Raw genomic sequence first — 23,409 nt, 5'->3', positions numbered from 1 at the left:
GATTTTTACTTTCCTGCAGAGAATGCAATTTTTCATTGATTGTGAATAACCGTATCCTCTCTTTCGTCTGCAATGATGTCAGGGCAAAAGTACGGGTTCCAAACTTCATACACACCAGATGGGCCAACCAGAAAGACTGCCGGGCCGCAGGTTGAGTATCGCTGGTCTAACGTCATGTGTATTGATATAAACTAAATATAATAACTTTTCTGTATTAAAACTGTGGAAAAATGTCATATGGTGAGTCGAATATCTTTGGTGTGATGAATAAAGCCTCTTATTTTTCAAAAACCTGTGAAATATTGTTATATCCAAAAAGTCTACAACAAAAATAAAACGGATATGTCTGTAAATATACATATTTGTAAATCTGGCATCCCTGGTGGTCTGAGAATTTATTGCAAGAAATCGCTTGAAAACATGCATGAATTTGCTTGAAAATGAAGTGGATTGAGTCCGCACCACTTAGGTTAGTAGTAGCCATTTAGGCGTTAAGTTTTCTGTTCCATTACATTATTGTAAATTACACAGTAGTAGCCATTTGGGCGAAAGGGTATTGTTTCTGTTCTTCCATTGTTCAGCAGACCGGACAGCGGAGACAGTTGATATTGATCATTGTTGGGTTATTTATAGAACAGCAGCCCGATGTTTCTTACAGAGCAGAGCAGTTGTACGGATGAATCGATCTTTGTTCCACCGTGGATCGATTTCCATTGCTGATGATGGTTGCATGGACGTAGTTATTCGATAACAACACAAAGATGGTCAATTGAGGGCCCTGAGTTTGAACTCACGATCGATCGCTTGGTAAGCGAACGCGTAACCAAGAGGCTACGAAGACCCCCCGACTCGATGTATTGTTAAATAAAAAAAAAATTAAGCGCCAAATTTTACTCTAATAAGATTTCCTAGTTCAACCTTGTGTTGGCTCCGGAATCACCCTCTGGAGATTCGTCTCCGAGGAAGTAACCTTTGAGGGCAATGCACAATGGTCCAGGAGATGCATTTAAGTGAAAATTAGCATTTAGAGCTCGACATTTATTCTCTAGACAAAAACTGTCTTCGACAAAGTTGTTACATATAATAGAGCGATCATTTTCATGTTGCATGTTGCATGTTGCGTGAGATGTGACTCCACTATTCATTTTAGGTTACATGCAAAAACATAGTCAATGTGTACCAATAGTATTCGGCTGAAAAAAAGCAAGGAAATTTACGATTACCATTTGGAACTCAGATGAATTTAAAGACAATAAATTCGCAGCAGACACCACAGTTATTGTTATTTTCAATCTCCCAAGATAAAACGATGAACAACCATTTTTTTCAAACAATTTCGGGGCTTTAGTGATACCATCAATAATGATCTTAATACTTTGCAGAGGGAGACGCATGCCGCCTAAACGACGGCACCAGCGGTATCTGTTCCGAGTCTACCAAATGTCCCTGGTTCATCGAAACTATCATCAAGAAGAAACGCTTCAATGAACGGGTTAGCTGTGGGTTTGATGGCAATATCGAGGTAATCTGCTGCAAAACCAGCGGTGTTGCCGGGACGCCGGCTCCAACGACAACGCCAACAACGACGACCCAGAAGATTGACTTGACGCCCGGTGTGCGGGTGGGGCTGGCATGTGATCGTGTCCCTCCGATCAACAACCGACTGACGTTCCATATCATTGACGGAGAGGAAGCTGAAGATGGCGAGTTTCCGTTCATGGCTGCGCTAGGGTACGAGAACGAAGATGACAGCCGGGCGTACGACTATCGATGCGGAGCGAGTCTGATTTCGGAAAATTTTCTTGTCACTGCAGCCCACTGCATTCCGCAACAGAGTCGACCAGTGGTGGCACTGCTTGGGACGAACCATCTTGGTGCCGGAAATGCCGGAGTCGAGGTGAAAATTAAGGTAACATTAAACATTAGACATTTTTTTCAACTGTATGATGGTCTAATACTCTGGTTGGTTTCGCAGACATTTTATCCACATCCGGAATATCGAACGAGTCGAAGTTATCATGACATCGCCCTGCTCGAGCTGGAACGGAGGATTATGAACGAACCGGACGTGAATCCGATTTGCGTCTACAGCGGGACGGAGGATTTACCGGAGCATGTCGTGCTCACTGCTGAGGGTTTCGGAATAACCGACGTGGATCGTAAGTTTACGCTTCCAAGTTGAACCTTCGATCGAAGATTTTATGAATACACTCTATTATACATCAACAGGACAACTTCGGTCTTCGCAGCTGATGAAGGTTAATCTGACAACGGTCGCACTGGACAGGTGCAACCAAACTTTCTCCGATAACAATTTGCTTAAGAACAATCGCAGACTGCCCCAGGGTCTAGTGGAGACACAGTACTGTGCAACCGGTCGGGAAAGTGTTGTGACCAAACAGATTGGCGACACCTGCCAGGGAGACTCCGGTGGACCGCTGCAGATTGTGGAGAACGACAAGTACAAGCTGATCGGTATTACTTCGTTCGGGAATGGTTGCGGATCGAACACGCCAAGTGTGTACACTAGGGTATCGCGGTATATTGACTGGATAGAATCTGTCGTGTGGGCCAGTGGTATGGGTTGAGAAGAGAAACGTTGCGTTGTCGCCGCAGCATTTTGCGTAGTGCTGACGATAATGGCATACGGTTGAATAAAGTGAGATCAATGCAAATTATCTTCGAGTATGCTTCGAGCGCCACAATGGCGCTCATTTCTTTCATCTCCCTCCCTTACCCCTCAATAATTTTGCCGAACAGTGTGAAGAAAATGATCGTTTGCACACACTTCCCAACAAGTAATATTAACCAAAATCTAATCGATTACTCACCAAATATTAAATTTTCATCTGCCACTGGTAGTGGAAAATGTCGAAAAACTTGAGCTAGTGCTCTGGAAGTTAACTTTTCATTTTTCAATTTTCCGCAATGGTTTTGTTTGTATTGGTGAAAACATCTTCATTTTTTCGACACCAGACAACATCATCGAAACAGCTTGAAAACCATCCAATAAAATGTTATTCCTGAGTCATAGCGTTTCATGTCATGAAAATCAATAAAATGAAATTGTGTTGATATCAATACAATTCTTATCTTTACGTTTAATGGGTCTATAATGTAAGTTTTAGCAACTTTAACATTGGTTAAGAAAATTGTATTGCAAAGCTCGGAACACTGCCACGACTGCCTATGCTTTCAAAAACAGTAAACGGAAAAGTATTACATTCAATCAAAATGACTCGGCCAACGAAGAGAAGAAGTAAGGCTCTCCAACGTGAATATGTGAAAAAAATACGATCAACTAAGGAAAATATTAAGGAATTATCAACCTCGAATTACTGTGCGGAAGAACTTGTTAATACCAAAAGAGCCCCAATTCGCATGTGTTATAAATTTGCTCATGTTACGCTCGCGTATAATCAGAATTTTACTTCATGTGCAAATACACCTTCTATATATATTCATATTTGCAATTGTTCATCGGAACACATCGTTCATACATTTTACTTCAGTATTAAATTGTTATTTTTTTCAAATGTATTCTAACACTCGTGTCAGTGAAGCGCCACACAGTCTGATAAGTGAATTCTCGCGTAACTTTTGAAAAGGTCCTATGTAACAAATGTAAACAAATCGAGTTAATGGATGCAGGCTATTTGTTTTCAATCATTGAATGTATTACAAAAACAATCGTTCACGTATCTATCTTCTTCATCTTTTTATCGCCGATACAAAAAATATCCAATGTACAGATTCGAATTTTAAGCACCCGGCTGTTACTTCGGACGCCACTTTCCTCCGACGGCCGAAACGCCCGAAGTAACAAAGCAGTCAATACAACTCGCAGTCGTACTTCGGTCGTTTTGGAATTTGTTTCTTACAGGTGTTGTTATCGATTTCAGTGCAATTCAACGACTGATAACAATAATAATCAGTCTTTAGAACGAAATGCTGATATTTGGATTGTTGTTTATTAGTTAGTTTCAAATTTTTATAGTGCAACGTAATATGTCCAATGTGCAAACGCGGGCAGTCAAAACATCCAATGTAACATTTTTCGCTCCGAGGATTCAACCTTAATCTCAAATCACGGAACAATAGTTACGATTGGTTTTACGGAGTTATTCTTGACAGCTAGTGGTGGAAACAGTGATAAAGATTGATAGCTTTTAAGACAATTCGCGAAATAATGTTCGGGTCTTCAACTACGTTTTTCTCGAGTTGGCGAAAATGTTACATTGGACCTTTTCAAAAGTTACGCGAGAATTGATCTATTTACGTACAAAGATCAAAACAAACGAAACATATTGCTCTTCTCTCACAAACACTATTACCCTATTTTTACACGTGGTTTTACCTATACTACTACAACGGCTTGCTTCCACCTTCACCTTAAGGTGAAGGGAGGAAGATGAAAAAAGTGAGCGCCATTGTGGCAGCCATTTGTGGCTTCACCTTAAAGTGAAGGTGAAACTTGAAGTATTTAGCGAGCGTGTTGTACAGTTCTACGAACTGCACAGACATCTCGCCAAAAAGTATAAGGTATAACTTTCTTATAAAGGAAACCCTTGCGGTTTCTACTGTTTAACATACCCTATGATAGATACCCAACAATTACTCGCAAGCAAGGTAGTGAATCAGTTCAACAAAAAGGATTCACTGAGCCAACGGAATGCCGCAAAAAAGTTCAACTGTCCTCCCTAGTACTTCTACAAAACATGTGCCGAAAAATGACAAGAGCTACTCTACTAATATACTCTGAGAAACCGATTTCGACGCTGAAATTCCAATGCCGCTGGTTGATGAAAAAATATTCCGGAAAAAGTTGTGTTTCGGACGACGAAAGCTACTTCCCTCTTTCGAGGACGCACATTCCCGGAAACGATTGATACTATTTCATGAAAAGTTCTACTGCATCTCCGAACATTAGATATAAGTTTAAACTACAGTTCGAACAGAAAGTGATGCTGTACAGGGTGCGTGACGAATTTTTGTAGTAAATTTCAAACGGCAATTTCTCATGCTTGTGGAACAAAATTTAGACATATCTGGCAGCACTGGATAGCAAGTTCTGTTTGGTGTCAGATGTATGCAAACAGTGTTGAGTAAACGTAAAGATGTCGAAACAAGAGAGTGATCGGTCAGCCGTCGTCGTTTTATTGCGCGCCGGAGCAGGCGTAAAGAAGATAGTTCGGTCGGTAAAAGTTTCGGAAAAAAAGTGTATTATATAAAGAAAGCTTGGAAAAGTGAAAAACTATCATATGCACCTACTCGGAAGAAATACAAGTCCCGTTCCAATATCGCTGAACGTAGCAGGGTAAAAAAGTGGGAAAAATAATCAAAAAGAATCTGTGTAGATTCCAGAATGCACATTGACACCACTGCCAGCTATAACTGTCTCACATTATTCGCTCATCCCATAATTCGTCCATACCCCGATCACAGCAACCCGACGAGCAAGCTTTGAGCTCGGCCTGACAGCTGATGTGAACACATCACACAGGAAATCGGCCTTTTTCTCATTCCAACCGCAATAGAGGTGAGATGTGTTACCGAGTTCCGAGGCAAGATAGTATACCCCACGGAGCTCGGTTATTTACATTGACGATCCTGCCAGGAGCTGAAATTTTCTATTGCACGGCGCGTGGCGGTTTTTATTAAGCATGATGAGACAATCTATATAAATAAAAATGTAAGGCAAAATCTGTTGGTAAGCGGAAAACCCGAAGAAGGAATGGTCCGATTCTAGCCTCCTGTATTTTGTTGTATTCGTCTCTTCCCGTAGATCAATATAGTGGAGAGAAAAATCGGAAAATTTTCGGAAAATCCTGAAGGAAGGTCGGAACATTCGGAAAATTGAATTCCCACATGGTCGAAAATTACATCATAACAAGCGTTGTTAGTCCATTCGATATTTGTGCTATCGAAATTGATCTTTGTTCGTAAGTGGAAATGGATTTTCAGGCGAAATAACGCATTTCCATATCTTATATCTATAAATAAAAATGGAAGGCCAAATTTGTTGGTAAGCACAAAACCCGAGGAAGGAATGGTTCAATTTGAGTCATCTATATTTCGTTGTATTCGTCTCCTCCCGTAGATCAATATAGCGGAGGGAAAAATCGGAAAATTCGGAAAATTGAATTCCCACATGTTCGAAAATTACATCATAATAAGCGTTGTTAGTCCATTTGATGTTGGCGCTAACGAAATTGAGTTTTGTTCGAAAGTGGAAAAGGATTTTCAGACGGAATAACGCATTCCTATATCTTCTATATATATAAACAAAAATGGAAGGCCAAATGTGTTGGTGTGCCCTAAACCCGAGGAAGGAATGGTCCGATTTGAGCTGTCTTTATTTTGTAATATTCTCTGTATCTAACATGTATTCCATGCAACGGAGAAACATGTTGTTTCCAAATGCTTGAAGAATTTTGAACGAGAATTGTGTTTGAAAATAATTTTATATTATAAGGACGATAAGGATATTTGTAGAAGTTCTAGACAATTTATAGTAAAAGGAAATTGTAAAGGGTCAAAGTGTAATCAATCAATGAAGAGTTCAGTGATTGGACTCACTAACGTTCACTTAGTAAGAAAACGTGGATGTTTGAAAGTATTCAAATCAAAAAACAGGAAGTGGGTTATATCTATGGTATAACCGCAAGGGTGACGTAGGACTATCGTTGATTTAGAGATTTTTTGTTTGAAGTTGAATCTGAATTCATTCTGAATGAAAGAATAAATGAATAGTTGGGGGACTTCGAAAACGAGAGCGTTACGTTGGAGGCACAAGGTTTTATGCATCCAATATTGGATACGGAAATATATTACTGATGGGGAAGAATAATCTTCAGAAGCTATCCTGTTAATTGCGATTGATTGAAAAATCACAAAACCAAATGTATTTGGTCACAGTGTTACATGGATAGAAAACATTCAAATAAACTTTGTCACATGAATGTATTTTTAAATTCCCAGAGGAACTGGCAGATTATTTTCAGTAACGATTAGATATTTCTACATTTTCCTCGATACTGGAAGCCCACTCGATAACCATCTGTTAATAGCACTTGATTGAAACATATTTGGTCACAGTGTTACATGGATAGAAAACATCAAAATAAACTCTTTCACATAATGTAATTTTAAATTCCCAGAGGAACTAGCAGATTATTTTCCGGATCTTTCTCGATGCTGAACGGCATCCAAACGGAAAGAATTCCGTGCGTGTATGTGTGTGTAGCGGCTGCTTCCATGGTCACCTTCTCTTCTCCTGAAGGATCGGCTTCTCAGTGCTCCTCACAGTTTCAAACAAGTCGTCCAGCACTCTCAGCAACGATGTTGTCTTGTCGATGTCCTCACGAAAAATGAATGCGTCTCACCACCAGAATATCGCTTAAGTATGCTTTTTGTGCGTGATTGAATCGAGAGAAGGCGTGGTTTACGATGGCAATTTGGAAGGCAAACTAGAGGGGAATGAACTCTCTGAGCTCGGAACTTTCGGCGACTGAGCAATAATCGATTGCGGGCGCATACAATATTGGATACGGAAATATTCTACTGATGGGGAAGAATAATCTTCAGAAGCTATCCTGTTAATTGCGATTGATTGAAAAATCACAAAACCAAATGTATTTGGTCACAGTGTTACATGGATAGAAAACATTCAAATAAACTCTTTCACATGAATGTAATTTTAAATTCCCAGAGGAACTGGCAGATTATTTTCCGGATCTTCCTCGATGCTGAATGGCATCTAAACGGAAAGAATTCCACGCGTGTATATATGTGTGTGTGTGTGTGTGTGTGTGTGTGTGTGTAGCGGCTGCTTCGTGATCTTCCCGGGGAACCGTTTGTGGCATCACTCTCCTCCTGATGGATTCCCTTCTGGCCTAAGGTGCACAAACAGGCTCTTGGTGACACCGTTCATTCGCGCTTTCATGATAACAAAGAGCTTCACCACAACAGCGACAACATGCTCTAATCGCTGTTCAATTAGAACTGAGTGGATTTCCGAGCGGCGCTCGCTTATATACCGATTGGTGATTTCAACAGCCTGTTTTGAAAGCAATTTTAAGACTATTGAAACAAGTTTTTGGATCAGAAAGTAACAAGTATAGAACGCGTAGACATTTTATCTTTCGAATGAAGTATTTATCATACCATTTCGTTCAGTTGTTTAGGAGCTATTAACGCTCAAAATCTCGATCTCCGGCGTAACGCTTTCGTTTTCGAAACATTGATTTTACACCCCGGTATAGAAATGAAAGACGTAGTCCTACGTCAAAATCTTATTTGGGCGGGACGAAGTTCGTCGGGTCAGCTAGCGAATAACGAAAATCCGGGCCCAACGAACTTAGACAGCTAACAGGTATGCTATGGAAGTCCTCGCGTTAGCATTAATAGCGTGCAATTTGTGTGGAATTTTCAGTCAAATTTTGGTTCATTTTGTCTCCGAGTACAATTTTATGAAAAAACATACAGAAAACGGGTTGAAAAAAAATTTAACAAAATTCACAAGTTTTTCAGAGTTGCTAAACACAATACTGTGTGCTATTTTATATGTGTGAGTAATTTTCGTGTGTGATACAAAAAATGTACGCAAGTGATGTTTTTCTTAAATTCGCTTGTTGGATTTACGGATTGTGCGACTCCCACATGTCACACGGTAGATGGAAGTGGAAGTGATGAACCTTTTTTTTCATTGATGGATAAGAAAGAAAGCGGCTCTTGATGAGCGCGCTAGGTTCAATTGAAAGCAGATTGAGACGACCGCACCAGATTCAATTAAAAGCAGATCGAGACGACCGCGCCAGATTGAAAGCGGATCGAGAAGACCGCGCTAAGTTGAATTGGAATCGAAAAATGTAAAGATACTAGATTAAAATATGTTCCGTGAAAAATAGGTTCGCGCTCCCGAATTTCATAGTGACTCGAAAAAATTCGATGAGGATGAGAAAGGATCAGAAAAGGGCGGTGCGATTTTGGATGCAGTGAGGATGACAGCTGCGGTATCAAGCGAGATGAAGGAGAGGAAACCACCTCTAAAAATGGTGACAATGAAGGATTATGCACATGTAAGGATTGGTAAAGAGATCGGCTATGTGGATCGATTATCGCGAATAATACGAGCGGTTGAAGCAAGTGGAAACCACCATAAACAGGGTCGTGGAAGCATTGAATTAAATCAGCCATTAAATGAACCCAAAAAAAAAGACCCAGCGAAGTTGATCATAGCTGTAGCATCGGTAATGTAATTTCAGGACCATCATGTAGCAATTGATTCATTGATTCGTGAATCGTTTCGAAATCACTATGTCTTTCGACAAAATCACAGAACCGGTAAAGTTCACCCACAATTGTTCAAAGCGAGAAGATTGCAGACCATGTGCTCGTCTATCGCGTTCGACCTAGAGATATGGTGATTCTTGTACGTGAGACTCGGGTGAAAGCAGAATCGTGGTTCGTAAGTATACCGTGATGGAACACGGTGATGTTGGTAGAAAAATTACGTCAATGTTATGCTTGAAGAAAATAATTTGAATTTGAATGGTGTCAATGGAGGGTGACATGAAACATCGAGAATAAAAAAAATACTGAAGAGAGACAAGCTTTCTTCCATTTATTCTCCAGATTTAATTTTTTTGACGTGGAATTACGTCTTTCAGGAACGGTGTCAAATCAGAAAACAGGTCACGTTTTCATGAAATAAAATTAACGTTAATATCTATTTTCACTGAACGAATTCTCATGTTTTGTATACCAATCGAATCGGAAATTCTCTAAGATTTGTTGATATGCTATACATTACAATTCGCTAATCCTTAAACGGTTTAAATTCATGAAAACTGGAAGAACTTCCTTTTTTCCCATACATTTGTTCTGCCGATTTGTGTGCTAACCCTACCCGTATTTTGAATGCTTATAACTCGAACATTTCTTAACAGATCGGAAAGATGTTTGCATCAATTGATAGGAAATATTTCTACGCGTCTATCACAACTAATAAAATATTATTTTTCATGAGATGAACAAATTAATAACTGTAAAACGTCAAGCGTTATCTAAACGCCCTAACTGCCAAGTGTTGATTGGCCCGATTTACGGTTTCCCCAACACAGACTTCGAAATCGATGTACCTTTGGAAATCCCCTCTGCAAATATATATGCAAGTTGCGTGTATTTTTATTCCCACCGAGCTGTGTTTCTCTAACACGGACTTCAAAATTAATGAGCCCGGGGGAATTCGCTTTGCAAATACATGCAAGTCGGGGGTATTTTTTGGTGTTGAGTACTTTTGTACTCAACACCAAATTGCGAACCGCTTGTTGTTGTGCGAACCGGAGGGTGAATAAACTTTCGCGGTTCGAGAACTACGTAAACATGAGATGTGCAATATTTTCAGAGTGAAATGTAAAACACAATGATCGTTTGACAACTCTTCCGTTCAAATTTATGAGTAGTCTAAGGCATCATATCAAACGTAAAAGGATGTTCATCCAATTTATTTGCAACGAAGAACATAATCTATTACAAAAAAAATCGATGCATTCTAAAATAATATTCGAAGTGGTAAACAAGTGGATTGCATAACATAATTGCGTAGTTCTACGTCAAAAATATGCGGTCGTGTAATTGATATAACCCCTTACAATTTTTTTAGTGAGGGGAGAGGATGTGTGGGTTCCAGAATGCACATTGACACCACTGCCACATATAACTATCTCACCTTATTCGCTCATCCACAATTCTACATACCCTGATCATAACAACCTGACGAGCAAACCTTGAGCTCGGTCTGACAGCTGATGTGAACACATCACACCGGTAGGTGAGGTGTGGTGAGATGTGTTACCGAGTTTTGGGCAAGATAGTATACCCCACGGAGCTTGGTTATTCACAGAATCCAGCGAGATCAATGAGGTCCATGGTTCGGGAAATAGTGTTTTTGTACTTCTCAATCCGACGAGTAATGGCCAAAAATCTTGTCCATAAGTCGTATGCGCTACGCAGAGGTCAATTCAAAAACGCTGCGGCCAAATCACGGCGATTGGAGAAAGCTAAAAAACTCCTAAGTCGGTTGAAGCATCCTCACCATATTAACTATGTAATCTTTTTCTCTGATGATTTTTTTAATCAGGATCAATAGGTGAATCAAAAGAATAACAGGTGGCTTGAGCCAGATCGTAGTCAGGTTCCTATCGTCATGTTAACGAAAATTTCGACCCATGTCATGATTCTAGGCGTAGTCTCCAGCGAGGGGGAAGTAATGTATCCGTATTTCTTCGATCAAGGACTAAATGTTACAGCCGATGTATTCTATGTTCTGCAGGATGTTGTTGTCCTATGAATGAAGAAGGTTGTTGCTGCCCGTAATTTCATCTTCCAACAAGACGAGCTCCTGCTTATAATGCCAAGAGAACACAGAAATGGTCTGCTGGAGATGTTCCAGGATTTTGGGAGAAGGAAATTCGGCCCGCTAGTAGTCCCGATATCAATCCTTTGTATTAGTTTGTGTGGGGCACCAATAGAACGCCTCACACCACACTTAGGTGTCGCTCAAAGCTAAGATCATGGAGGTGGTGACATCTATGAATCGAAACATGGTAAAGCGTACATACCGCAGTTTCCGGAAGCTGCTATCAACAGAAAGGGAGGCGATATTTTTGAACGAAATAATTTACAATTCCTTTCTTGGATACCGTTCCAGTGGAACTTTTGCCTTCTCAACGTGGGCATTACTTGCGACATTCTTATTAATAGTACCTAGTTGAGATTTCTATGCCGGATAACACGCCTTGAATGTATTCTGGAGTGACGAGCTCTAGAATTCGTGTGACCTCAGTGCAAGTCGGAAGAAACTTCTTTGACGAAAAATCACCCGGCCAGAACGGGAATCGAACTCGAACCCCCGGCATGAAAATGTGGTACGAAAACCACTCGGCCACCGGAGCACCATAATTTACAATTCCCATATGTTACGAAAGAAAATATACAACAAAACATTTATCGCATATATGACTAACTGGCATTAATTTTCTAATACATGTCGTTTATTGTAAAAATTCGTTAGGCACCCTGTAATAATTAGCGTAAGTGACATAAATATAAAAAAATAGAGTGAGCATATTTTAGGCTGAACTCGACAACAAACTCTCCTTTTTTGAAATTCGTCACTTGAATACTAATAAAAAAGGAGAATTCGTTGTAGAAAATTTAATGGCTGGATTGCAAAGTAAAGTGCGACCGAATCGAAATGGGAGAAGAAATTGAATAAGATGAATAAAGTAAATCCTCAATAATTAACAGATCTTTATTTTCTGAAAGTTTCAAGAGAATCCGCGATTCATAAGGAATATTCAAAAAGCATTAAATTCTCCATTTTTTCCCTTATTTTAATAAACAAATGAAGAATGGCAGAGTTTTCTTTCATTCTTCGGAAGTTGCAGCTTATCATCATACAGAACATGTTAGATTAAAATCTATTCTCCATTTCAACGTCGCCCGCTGTGCGTTCATTGATAATATGAATTAGGGTAAGCGGGGGCAATTTGGACCACCTAAGCCAATAACAGCCAATAATATTTCCAAACTAATAAAACTAAAAGTCACACTGTTCATTGAGATACACTCGTTTTTTCTCAATCAAACAGCTTCAAACTATCAAATATATAATAAAATAAAAAAGGTGATTTTTGGACAATAAAATTTGATGTGGGGAAATTTGGTCAGGTGTGTGTTTCTTCGAAAAAACAAACTTATGTAAAGTGATCCAGAATAATATTACAATCAGTAACAGTGTTCTGGGATCGATTCCAGTTGTCTTGGCCAGAAGCCAGACCAGAAAAATTGCATTGAGTCCATTTCGAATTCTGCGTGAATCTTTTCACTGTTGTTCAAGCATTTTCAAACACCTTTGATGCTTTGTACAAAGAAAATCCATCCTTGATAGCCTGCGTTGCTTTTTCAGGCTCCTCTTTCTTCCAACGTTGTCTGTTCATCCTTTTTTTTGTGATTCCTCGGTATCTAGAATCAATTAGTCTAAATAAAAATCTCAAACCTGTATGACCAATTCACCCCATAGAAACGTGACCATATCACCCCACACAGCATGCGAAAAATGGAATGCAATTTATTTCATTTATTGTTATCAATGTTACAGTTTCGCTGCATGGTTCCTTTACTGTAGGCGAACAGAACTTTACTGCACAATACACTAAAAGTTCGTTTAATCAGCGGAAAAGCAATAAAATCACGATCGAAAAACTTAATTTTTCTTACAATCAAAGTGCTTGCTTTGTTTATGTTACCGATTCTACCAACCTTACCAATGATTTTTGACATAGGATTACGTCTTTCGGGAACATATTGGGGTGCAAATTGAAAATCGAAAATCGAGCACATCGTGAAAATTGTCCAATTTCAAACGCTTATTGCTCAGTCAACTCATAATGGATTGATTAAATTTTTGCGTCAATCGATTTCGGCACTCCATAACAATTTTTTATAGTGAAGATAACAATATGTGTCATAAAACTAACTATCGAACATTTGAAAAATCTCAACCCCTATCCTAACGGAAATACCCACTTCTGATTGGTCAAAATTGACGACACATGCGGTGAGTCCCTAACAGAGACATCAAAACCAAGCTGCCTGGTGGAAATCGGCATTGCAAATACATAAAAGTAGGGGGAACTTTCGTTCCTACCGAAATGTGTTCCCTAACAGAGACATCAAAACCAAGCTGCCTGGGGGAGATCGGCATTGCAAATATATGAAAGTCAGGGGCATTTTTATGTTGCAAGTAAGGTGAGTGACACGATTAATTCTAGCAAATAAAATCTAAATTTGGAACTTTAATGTTGGTTGTTTCGTGAAATTTCATATCAATGAGCGATCGTGTATTGTGAAAAACTTAGCATAAGTGGTAGCAGTTGTGTTGAAAATGACTTGATATATGAACGATTTATTTCTATTTTCATATATAAAAACCAAGGTGTGTTCCCGCTCGAGAACGGATCGTTTGGTTTAAGCTGCCTGTTTTGTTGTGTTCATTTTCACCCATGGAAAGTTTTTACGGCGAGAAAAATTGGAAAGGTGCAGAAATATTAGAAAAAGGGATAGCTACATACTATATGTAGAGTATTAGGTGTTATTAGTCCAATTAAAATTCGCATTGGGTTGAATAAACACTCAAAGTAAAAATTATAAAAGAAAATTACCTTTTCCATTTCAAATATGTTTTCTCTATATTAAAGTAACATGTTTTTACTGATGAGAAAAATTGATAATTGTGTTCGGTATTGGTAACTATCTTATATTACATTGGTGAGTTTTTTTTTTCTTTATTCCATTCATACATAACATAGGAGGCTTCTCGTCTAGGATCACAGAGGGCGTTTTTCATTATATCTCGTTACATTACGGTATCTCTTATCCGATACGCACCATCGAACGACTGTTGTCATCATCATTCGGTAAACACTGGTAGAGTGAACAGACAATACCCAACAACCAAACTAAATGGCCATTTCAGGAGGCCACCAAATCATTATCAAAGAGTTTAACGATGTAATTCCTCAAACATATCCAAAATCAACAGATAGCCTAACAGAATCCTACGTCAACTATGCGGTCGAGTCTCGGACACAACCCTACTGTGACTTTTTTCACGTTAGGTACATACATTTCAATAATAAAAGGAGCATTATAGAACAATCCAAGTTGAGGCGTCCTTTTAGAGATAAAGGGGTGGTTCAAATCACCCGAACTTACCCTACTAATGTGATTCCTTCTAGATTACGATCACGAATCCAAGAACGAGAACATTGAATGCACCTACCAACCGAGGCGTATTATGTTAATAGACTGTAACATTACGGAAACTCTTTATGCATTCTAATGAATCGGGGCCCTATCAAGTTTATGGCGAAAGCACTCTTCCAAATTTACATTTGATGCGCAAGTGCAACTGCGCACAGCCAATGCCAGACCAGAACAGTTAGCGAGCTAGAGAGAAGTCAATCATCGCTCAGTGATGCTGGAGATTCTCCTGAGTGTCGCCGTTGAGTATGTGGGTGTGCGTGTGGCCGAGGCCGGTGCAAAGACATCTCAAGCATCCCGGTGAGCATCCGGCACTAGCAGCCAACAGTCAGCGAGAGAACGGCAGCGAGACAAGAACTGGTTTTTTCGGCTTAAGACTGTGTTGTTGATCGTGTTTTTTTTTCAAGGCTAGGTCATTACGGGTTTTGTTTTTGTTGATAAAAGGTATGGTTTTCGGTTGAGATCCTTGCACAGATCATCACGAGAAGGTGCCACAATGTATCGGGTACAAACATTCTGGTTCCTGCTGGTCTGGTTGGGACTCGTAATTGCACGCCGGCTAAACGATGTTTCCGGTAGGTGACATCATCGCACAGCAGTGGCAGTGTTTTGTAGCTAATCTACCCTTCTTTCAGAAGGGGACAAATGCAAACTAGCGAATGGTACCGGGGATGGAATCTGTACAGATGCGCGGGATTGTCCGTATTTGAGGACTGTTCCACAGACGGATTGGATAACATGTGGTTTCAATAAATCCGAGCCGATTGTATGTTGCGGCCCGGGAGACGTCACTATTAAATCCACCAAAACCAAGTCACGAGTGTCTCTGATAAGCGAACGAATGTGCGAAAGTTTCTCGATGTCCGGTCTCTCGCACCATGTTTTCGGCGGTTCAATAGCGGCTGTGAATGAGTTCCCACATGTCGCTGCCCTCGGCTATCTTGAGGATGGGACCATTAAGTTTCGCTGTGGATCAAGCCTCATATCGGAGCGATATCTGCTGACCGCAGCTCATTGTGTGAAGGAGCAGAAACCACAGCTCGCTCGGTTTGGGGTGGTTCATCTTTTCGAAGTAAATCCTCAGGAGCCTCCCGTTGACATCGGCTTCAAAAATTCAATCATTCATCCGAACTACACGAGCCGTCCGCTCAGGAACGACATCGCATTGTTGGAGCTGGATCGATCCATAACCGAACCGTTCATCCATCCAGCGTGCTTGTATACCAACCTAACCGATCCGGAACCACATGTAATTCTCTCGATAGAAGGTTGGGGCAGCACTGATCCGAACGATTTCGATTCATCACCGATACTGTTGAAGGCAAATGTCACCACGCTGGACCGGGAGGGATGTAACAGTACCCTGGTGCAGGATAAATCACGAAGAAGCCTTGGTCCGTTGCAAAATGAGCAGTTATGTGCACTTGGGAGAAATTTAAGGAATGAAACCGTGGGAGATACTTGCGTTGGCGACTCCGGTGGTCCACTGGAGCTGATTCTAGGGCATCGACGATATTTGGTGGGTGTCACATCCAGTGGAAGGTTGTGCGGGTCGACCTGGCCGGGTGTTTACACCCGGATATCGCGATATATTGATTGGGTGGAATCGATTGTGTGGAAGAGCTAGAAGGAGGATGAACGGAGCAGAAGAAGTGCAAAATACTTTGTGTGAAACTTGAAAAAACATGTATACATTCCGTCGCATCGAATAAAACGGGAAATGTTAAGACTTGTTTGGCTCGTTATTTACAAGGAGACAAATGATACGGAGCAAATCATCACAAAATAGCGACTAGTCAATATATGCTCCCACATCCGTCTGTATCCTACTTGTCGAATGATTAATGCATTTATGCACACAAAAATCCCCCTTGGGATGCATCAATAGATAGGCATGTTCTCCAACCGGTTGGGATGTAGTATATGCCGCAAACGTGAGTGATTATCCCACTGTGTGGTTGCTGCAATTAGTGAGTTTATTCTTGCGATGCAATGATTAGCAGTGAACGCCCACTTTAAAGGAACCTCTCTCGGTAAAGATTGTTTTTATTCGTACGTATTTCAACAACAAACAACTCACATTAATTCATATATGCATCCTAGTAACTAGAAGCCAGAATAAATCAGAAGAAAATATCCTTAGAAAACCGACTTTTGTTGTCATTTTGTCTCAGGGGATTGATCCCCAATCACCAAATCATCAGAACCACCCAAAAACCGTTGCTGAGTCAACGCCTGAAAAATCGTAATCTGGTATTTATTAGCTTATCGGTTTCGTACCGAAAACAGCTTCCGTTTTGTTTCTGTGTTTGTGTACATATTCTAATGAAATGCTTTTCCACCAGCCGGGTGCTATGATTGATGCTAGGATCGTTAGCAAAATCTCAAGCAGAACTGTCAGTGGGATACCCAATTCATAAGAAAACAAAGAGAAAATGTCAGTGGGATACCCGATATGTTGGCTCCTGTCAGTTCAATGGGGGTTCTCTAAAGACGTCACCCGACTGTTTTCCACACAATCGTTCGACAATTCTCATTCACCTCGTATAGTGGCAGTCAGCCACAAAGTGTATGTTCATGGCTGCGCCAAAAATTGTGTTACTTTAGAAACGATAGAATTTATCGCCGCGAAATATGATGGACCCACCTCTGTCTCTATCCAGCCATAAATGGTGACCATTATCCTAAATAACCTTGGCGAAGACGACGAACATGGTCATATTATGCGAAATTTGTATCCAACTGGATTGGCCTTCTCGGCTGTTAATTTCGCTAGCTTCGGATATCCACCATCCCAAGCTCGCGTGGTACGAGAAAACCGGTTAAAATCACCTACGTCAATGCTGGGAGTATCTTCGTCGGAGTCGCAATTCGCAACAATTGACTGGCCAGTTTTATTTTTGTGGTTTAATTTTCATATGCATTGCAGTTCAAACTTGCCTCACAGAGCAGGGTAAGCTGAAATGCAGAACCATCATGAGCTCAATGTGCGGTTTTGCTTTTCAAACTATCTACAACTGATAAATGAAACCTTTGATTAAAGGAATTACAGTAAACATTCGCTAACTGGGCGAAAAGGGAAGACCAGTTATTGACATTTGCGTTTTAACTGGTCCGGCATGTTAAACGTCAAATAAAATCGAGGGGAACTTCAATGAATTGTTTGATTCACGTTGATAATGAAATTGGATAAACAAAAGGATTCCATTGAAAGTTTCGCATTGAGTGTGACAACAGATATGAAATATAATTTGAGGACATTATTTTTCTGTAATTCAATCAATGTTTTTGTCATGCGAAAATAATGTCAATTTTCATAACATTTCAAGTTTCATTCGAATTCCCCTCACAGCAAATCTTCCATTTGAATATGGCGTCGATTGTTTACGAAATTCTGCTTTTTAACTGGTCCAAGGACCAGTTAACGTTCGCCCAGTTAAAACGCAGACCAGTTAAAACAGGACCAGTTAGCGAACGATTACTGTACATACAAACTATTGGAAAAGGTGGTTTAGAGTCACGTGAGACGGGGGAGAAGTCTGATATACGCAAAATGGTCACCACACACCAGGGTTTAATATCCGAAACAGCAAAATCAAGAATACTATTTTAAACTGCTCATGTCTGATTGGAGCCACTCTAAAATCTTTATGCGAGCACTGGAATATCCGAATACAGGTCGGACTCGATTATATATAGACTCGATTATATACAGACTCGATTATACACAGTTTGGAAAAAAATATTTTATTTGGGTGTCAGAGAAGAAATTGTAGGGCGGTTAGAGAGCTTCAATTTAATTGATAAAAACAATCTAGTTTAATATACATTTCTAGGATAAAAATAATAATAACACATTGAAAATTACTAACTTTTAAGTTTTTCACTTCCAAAATGTTATCAAAAGTCACCTATTTAGATGTTCCACTACTATATCCTGTACTAAATTTCCTCATCTTTCAAATGAAAGTAACAGAATCGTATTCCGTAGCGTACTTTGTTATGTAGAGCCAGTTAGAGGCAACATCAAATATGATCGTGTATCACTTCCTGAGGGAATTTGGATAAATTAATTTTTATCATGTAAGAAAGTTTTTTTCTGATTTAAAGGGGATGAATCAAAAATCAAATTCCTCTTTTATATTCAAAAAATGAAAAATACATGCAAAAAAACGAATAAAAAATTTTTTTTTGACTCGATTATATACAGTGAAAAGAAACCAGAAACTGTATATAATCGAGGCCGCGCTGTATTACTTAACGCATTCAGAAAGGGAGGAGTGTAAGCCTAACGAAAACGAAAACGAAAACGAAAACGAAAACGAAAACGAAAACGAAAACGAAAACGAAAACGAAAACGAAAACGAAAACGAAAACGAAAACGAAAACGAAAACGAAAACGAAAACGAAAACGAAAACGAAAACGAAAACGAAAACGAAAACGAAAACGAAAACGAAAACGAAAACGAAAACGAAAACGAAAACGAAAACGGTCAACGGTCAACGGTCAACGGTCAACGGTCAACGGTCAACGGTCAACGGTCAACGGTCAACGGTCAACGGTCAACGGTCAACGGTCAACGGTCAACGGTCAACGGTCAACGGTCAACGGTCAACGGTCAACGGTCAACGGTCAACGGTCAACGGTCAACGGTCAACGGTCAACGGTCAACGGTCAACGGTCAACGGTCAACGGTCAACGGTCAACGGTCAACGGTCAACGGTCAACGGTCAACGGTCAACGGTCAACGGTCAACGGTCAACGGTCAACGGTCAACGGTCAACGGTCAACGGTCAACGGTCAACGGTCAACGGTCAACGGTCAACGGTCAACGGTCAACGGTCAACGGTCAACGGTCAACGGTCAACGGTCAACGGTCAACGGTCAACGGTCAACGGTCAACGGTCAACGGTCAACGGTCAACGGTCAACGGTCAACGGTCAACGGTCAACGGTCAACGGTCAACGGTCAACGGTCAACGGTCAACGGTCAACGGTCAACGGTCAACGGTCAACGGTCAACGGTCAACGGTCAACGGTCAACGGTCAACGGTCAACGGTCAACGGTCAACGGTCAACGGTCAACGGTCAACGGTCAACGGTCAACGGTCAACGGTCAACGGTCAACGGTCAACGGTCAACGGTCAACGGTCAACGGTCAACGGTCAACGGTCAACGGTCAACGGTCAACGGTCAACGGTCAACGGTCAACGGTCAACGGTCAACGGTCAACGGTCAACGGTCAACGGTCAACGGTCGGTGGGTGAGATCGGGCTTGTGTGAGTTTAGGAGTGCTCCTGGGCTTATTGGTGGGTGGCGATTTTCCGATCGATCATTCATTTTTCGGGAATTCGTGAATTGGGTTGAAAGTCGTGTTAAAGTATAACACATGCTGAATGGGAAGAATGATTTTTTCAGTAATGAGAGCTATGTTCTTCGGTTGAAAACTGAAGCTCACAGTTCGAAAATTTTGAAGTCATTAAGTCGAATGATTTTCTTTTTATTTGAACACATCAGCATAATTATTTAGAGTTAAGTCTCAAGGAAGGTCGTTGACTGTTCGCTGGAAAGACTAGAATTCTGTTCTTATTTATGAGTAGGAATACCATCTCTCCTGATACAGCAGGAATATCCAGATTTCTAGATGCTTTTAGGGCGTCCTGATTTATTTTTCATATTTTAGCATTTATCCTGATTTTTATGAGAAATTGCATTTTGTTGATGAATCGTAATTAATTAATTTTTTTTTGTATTTTGTTTTTGAGTAAAAACTTTTTGACGTAGGATTACGTCTTTCGAGAATTGGTGTACAAATTGTAAAACGAAAAATTGTTATTGCTCAGTCATCTGCAATACAATACAATACAATGAAGAAAAATATATATTGCATGGAACTAGCTATCGAACAATGGAAAAATATCTACACGAATATCCCGCTTTCTGACTGGTCAATTAGCACAAGCAACTTGTGCTCTTCCAGTTTCTTATTCAATACAAATACTAGACTGTACAATGAATTATGCGTTTGGTTTCATTTTCTACTGCGGTAAACACAACGTTTTTATTGGTCCAATTTGCGCCTCCCCAATTCTCATCTCATTCCCCTCGGACATCTGTTACCAATCAAACTAAACGCTCCCTTTCCGGGCCATCCAATTATTATCAAAGAGTTTCATGATGAAATTTTCTAAACATAGCTCATACGTGATTCTACCGTCATATGCGGTCGTTTCTCGGACACAACCCTCCTGTAACGTTTTGTTGGCGACTGAAAAATATGCAAGCGTGTAGGTCAGTTCAGTTGGATCTTTTACGAGATTTTCCAACTGTTTCCATTCAGAGTTTTCGTTTTACCGAGTTGTTTCGTCTCGATATTCCAAGTTGATTTTTAAATGTCTAAACGGAAGTTTCATTTTGCCGAGGAATTGTGCCAGAAATACCTTTGTTTCACAGAAAAACGTAATGATTATAAGCATGTGTGTTGCGACCCAGTCGTGACCACAAGCGTTTCGGGACTCTTTTGAGCAAACTCGTTGTTAAGTTGGAGAATGCTTTAAGCTAGAAGTTTTATTTAATGAGAGTTATAATATAATGTTTAATTCAGTGTAAACTTACATTTATAGTCCTTTTTTGTGTATTTCGCTATCTGTGTCGGACTGTTGTGCAACGTTTTCTAACTTTATCTGTTTCGATGTAAATATATGTTATTTTCCATGTTTGGTGTAATTCAATGTTGTGTGTACTTACAATAAGTTTAATTTGTTAATTTAAATAAGTTTCAATGTTCAATTGTCGTAATTTCTCTATTTAAACTTCCACGTTTGTACTTCCTATTGATCCTTCTATTGTTTTGTGTTTGTTTACTTCCCTATCTGTCTCTATTGGTCTATTTCTTTTGATTGTTTGAATGTGACAATTGTCAACTGCCCTTCAGAAGTTTCCTTTTCGGCAACTGAACGGTTGACAGGGTGGTCAGGCTAATCGGTTTCCCCAACAATGTGTGATTTATGAGTGTTGGTGGCCAATAGCGATATGTGCATTTTGTCATTTTGTTGAAACAGAAGTTTGGAATCCACAATGAACCATTACAGGTAAATCTGATTTAGAAAAAAAACATATCCATACACCAAAACATTGTAAGAATATTCAATTGGAATCCACTTCCAAATCCATGCTGAATTATGTGGTGTAAGTATTAAATCCATGGGTTGTCTGATACTACTGCGCATGATGTTTGATGATTTGGGAAACGCCCAAAAATCTTCTGTTCTCGTACAGAACAGAAGCCATCACCCCCGGACTATCTTCATCGCAAAGATCGTCCGAGAAACACGTTAAATAAATAGATTTAAGCGTTTTGGTCTCTGGAAGTACAAATTACATACAGCGTGTTTTTATTTATTCATACCTTAAACGGTTTGGTCACAATCGTAGCTGAGACAAGTGTCCTTATTTTCAACTCCGACTAGATTTTCTACTACGGTAAACACCACACACGTATCCTTATTCAAGAGGACCTTTAACTCGAAAGTCATTCATTCCTGAGAATGAAAATCGCAAATGAAATATTCATAGAAGCTAATATTAACGTCACTTGCGGTGCAGAATGAGAGAGAATGTTTCACATCCAATAATCCAGAATTTATTCTCCAAGCAGTGGTGAAGTGTTCATTCCGGAAATCTTCCTGTAACATCGCCCGGGGCTAGACAGGTTTTCGAGAAATGTATGTGATCAGTGCAAGCATGGACAAATACAGCTTGCGATGGTTTTATGAGAGTAAACAATTGTTTCATTTATCATTTCAATTACTTGATGACCAAAAGAAGAGAATAACCTCCCGAACACTTGAAACCATTTCCCAAATTATTCCAAGCACACGCACATGAGAGTAGCTTATCAATCACTGTGCAACAAAGTATATCTCCGCATGGTGTTTACCAATCATCTTCGGATGCTATTCGTTGCCATTTCACGATCAGCAATGTGATGCAGGATGTGGATAAACTTGTCTGTCCTTTCGCGCAATTCTTTCGCTGTCCTGACGATCAGTCTTAAAACAAGTTTATCGTCGATCGCACGTTGATAATATCTGTGAGTTAAAAATTAAATCTAGAGATGAATGTGTTCATCAGGTATTTTGCTTGATTTCGAACGAAAATAAAAACCGCCATTATCGGATGATAATCACTATCGAGAAGCGCTTTCTTCACTGCCGCCCGTTGAAAAAAAAGTGAACAAAGAAGTGGCAATTTCAGCAAATCCCCTCATTACCATACACACGCACACATTTGCGTATAGAAGATGACCCAACGAACCTGGCTGCTGCTACCGTTGGTGGCATTCGGGGTGATGTGCCGGATGAGTATCGTGTCAAGGGGCATCCTACGGTTGGACGTGGATCGCTACGGTAAGTCCACTTGTTTCAAATGCACGTTATCTCTTTTGAACGATTCAGACGAGTGTTCAAGGTTGGATTCATGTTGGAAAGTGTTAAAATTAATTTCCTCATATGGCACTAGTAGCCATGCTCCAAAAGATCATACAACTTGGGATTCCCACGTATTCGATTTGCATCGACA

The 23,409-nt window shown here is 40.0% G+C and overlaps 3 protein-coding genes and 2 long non-coding RNA genes across 8 annotated transcripts in view; 3 read left to right on the top strand and 2 right to left on the bottom strand.

The window, feature by feature from the left end:
• The window catches only part of LOC129763508 (serine protease persephone-like), a 56,692-nt gene extending 54,014 nt beyond the window's left edge, over positions 1-2,678 (top strand). For both annotated transcript variants that reach the window (XM_055762647.1, XM_055762646.1), the window contains exons 2-4: positions 1,383-1,909; positions 1,976-2,159; positions 2,230-2,678. In XM_055762647.1, coding sequence (XP_055618622.1) covers positions 1,383-1,909; positions 1,976-2,159; positions 2,230-2,588 — 1,070 coding nt within the window. In that variant the 3' untranslated portion in view covers positions 2,589-2,678. The remainder of the gene's footprint in view (positions 1-1,382; positions 1,910-1,975; positions 2,160-2,229) is intronic.
• LOC129763512 (uncharacterized) overlaps positions 1-14,957 on the bottom strand; it is a 49,028-nt gene extending 34,071 nt beyond the window's left edge. The window contains exon 1 of the long non-coding RNA XR_008740951.1: positions 14,782-14,957. This is a non-coding gene — a long non-coding RNA (uncharacterized LOC129763512). The remainder of the gene's footprint in view (positions 1-14,781) is intronic.
• A 56-nt stretch (positions 14,958-15,013) lies between these two features.
• Positions 15,014-16,558, top strand: LOC129763509 (serine protease persephone-like). Of its 2 annotated transcripts, none has more exons than XM_055762651.1 (2): positions 15,014-15,404; positions 15,468-16,558. In XM_055762651.1, exons 1-2 carry the CDS (start codon positions 15,326-15,328, stop codon positions 16,454-16,456), a joined length of 1,068 nt encoding a protein of 355 aa, XP_055618626.1. In that variant the 5' UTR covers positions 15,014-15,325; the 3' UTR covers positions 16,457-16,558. The 2 variants fall into 2 exon arrangements, with proteins under 2 accessions (XP_055618626.1, XP_055618625.1); XM_055762650.1 differs by having other exon boundaries at positions 15,055-15,404; positions 15,465-16,558.
• Positions 16,559-20,373: 3,815 nt separating this feature from the next.
• On the bottom strand, positions 20,374-21,792 carry LOC129763513 (uncharacterized). The gene is made up of 3 exons (XR_008740952.1): positions 21,577-21,792; positions 21,445-21,512; positions 20,374-21,387 (listed from the first exon to the last, which is right to left on the bottom strand). It is a non-coding gene; the product is annotated as an uncharacterized LOC129763513 (long non-coding RNA).
• Positions 21,793-22,802: 1,010 nt separating this feature from the next.
• The window catches only part of LOC129763510 (mite allergen Der f 3-like), a 38,584-nt gene continuing 37,977 nt past the window's right edge, over positions 22,803-23,409 (top strand). Inside the window, exon 1 of one of the 2 annotated variants that reach the window (XM_055762653.1) lies at positions 22,803-23,237. In XM_055762653.1, the coding sequence (XP_055618628.1) occupies positions 23,132-23,237 (106 nt within the window). In that variant the 5' untranslated portion in view covers positions 22,803-23,131. The remainder of the gene's footprint in view (positions 23,238-23,409) is intronic. The other variant, XM_055762654.1, reaches the window with a different exon arrangement.

The sequence above is a fragment of the Toxorhynchites rutilus genome, chromosome 1 (assembly GCF_029784135.1).
Source record: "Toxorhynchites rutilus septentrionalis strain SRP chromosome 1, ASM2978413v1, whole genome shotgun sequence".
Taxonomy (NCBI): domain Eukaryota; kingdom Metazoa; phylum Arthropoda; class Insecta; order Diptera; family Culicidae; genus Toxorhynchites; species Toxorhynchites rutilus.
Note: the sequence above shows the minus strand (reverse complement) of the source record. Positions and strands in the feature narration are given on the sequence as shown.

Coding starts and splice junctions, on each gene's coding strand:
- LOC129763509 (XM_055762650.1), top strand. CDS start 15,326: ATGTATCGGGTACAAACATTCTGGTTCCTGCTGGTCTGGTTGGGACTC. Junction 15,405..15,464: donor CCGGCTAAACGATGTTTCCG/GTAGGTGACATC, acceptor CCCTTCTTTCAG/AAGGGGACAAATGCAAACTA.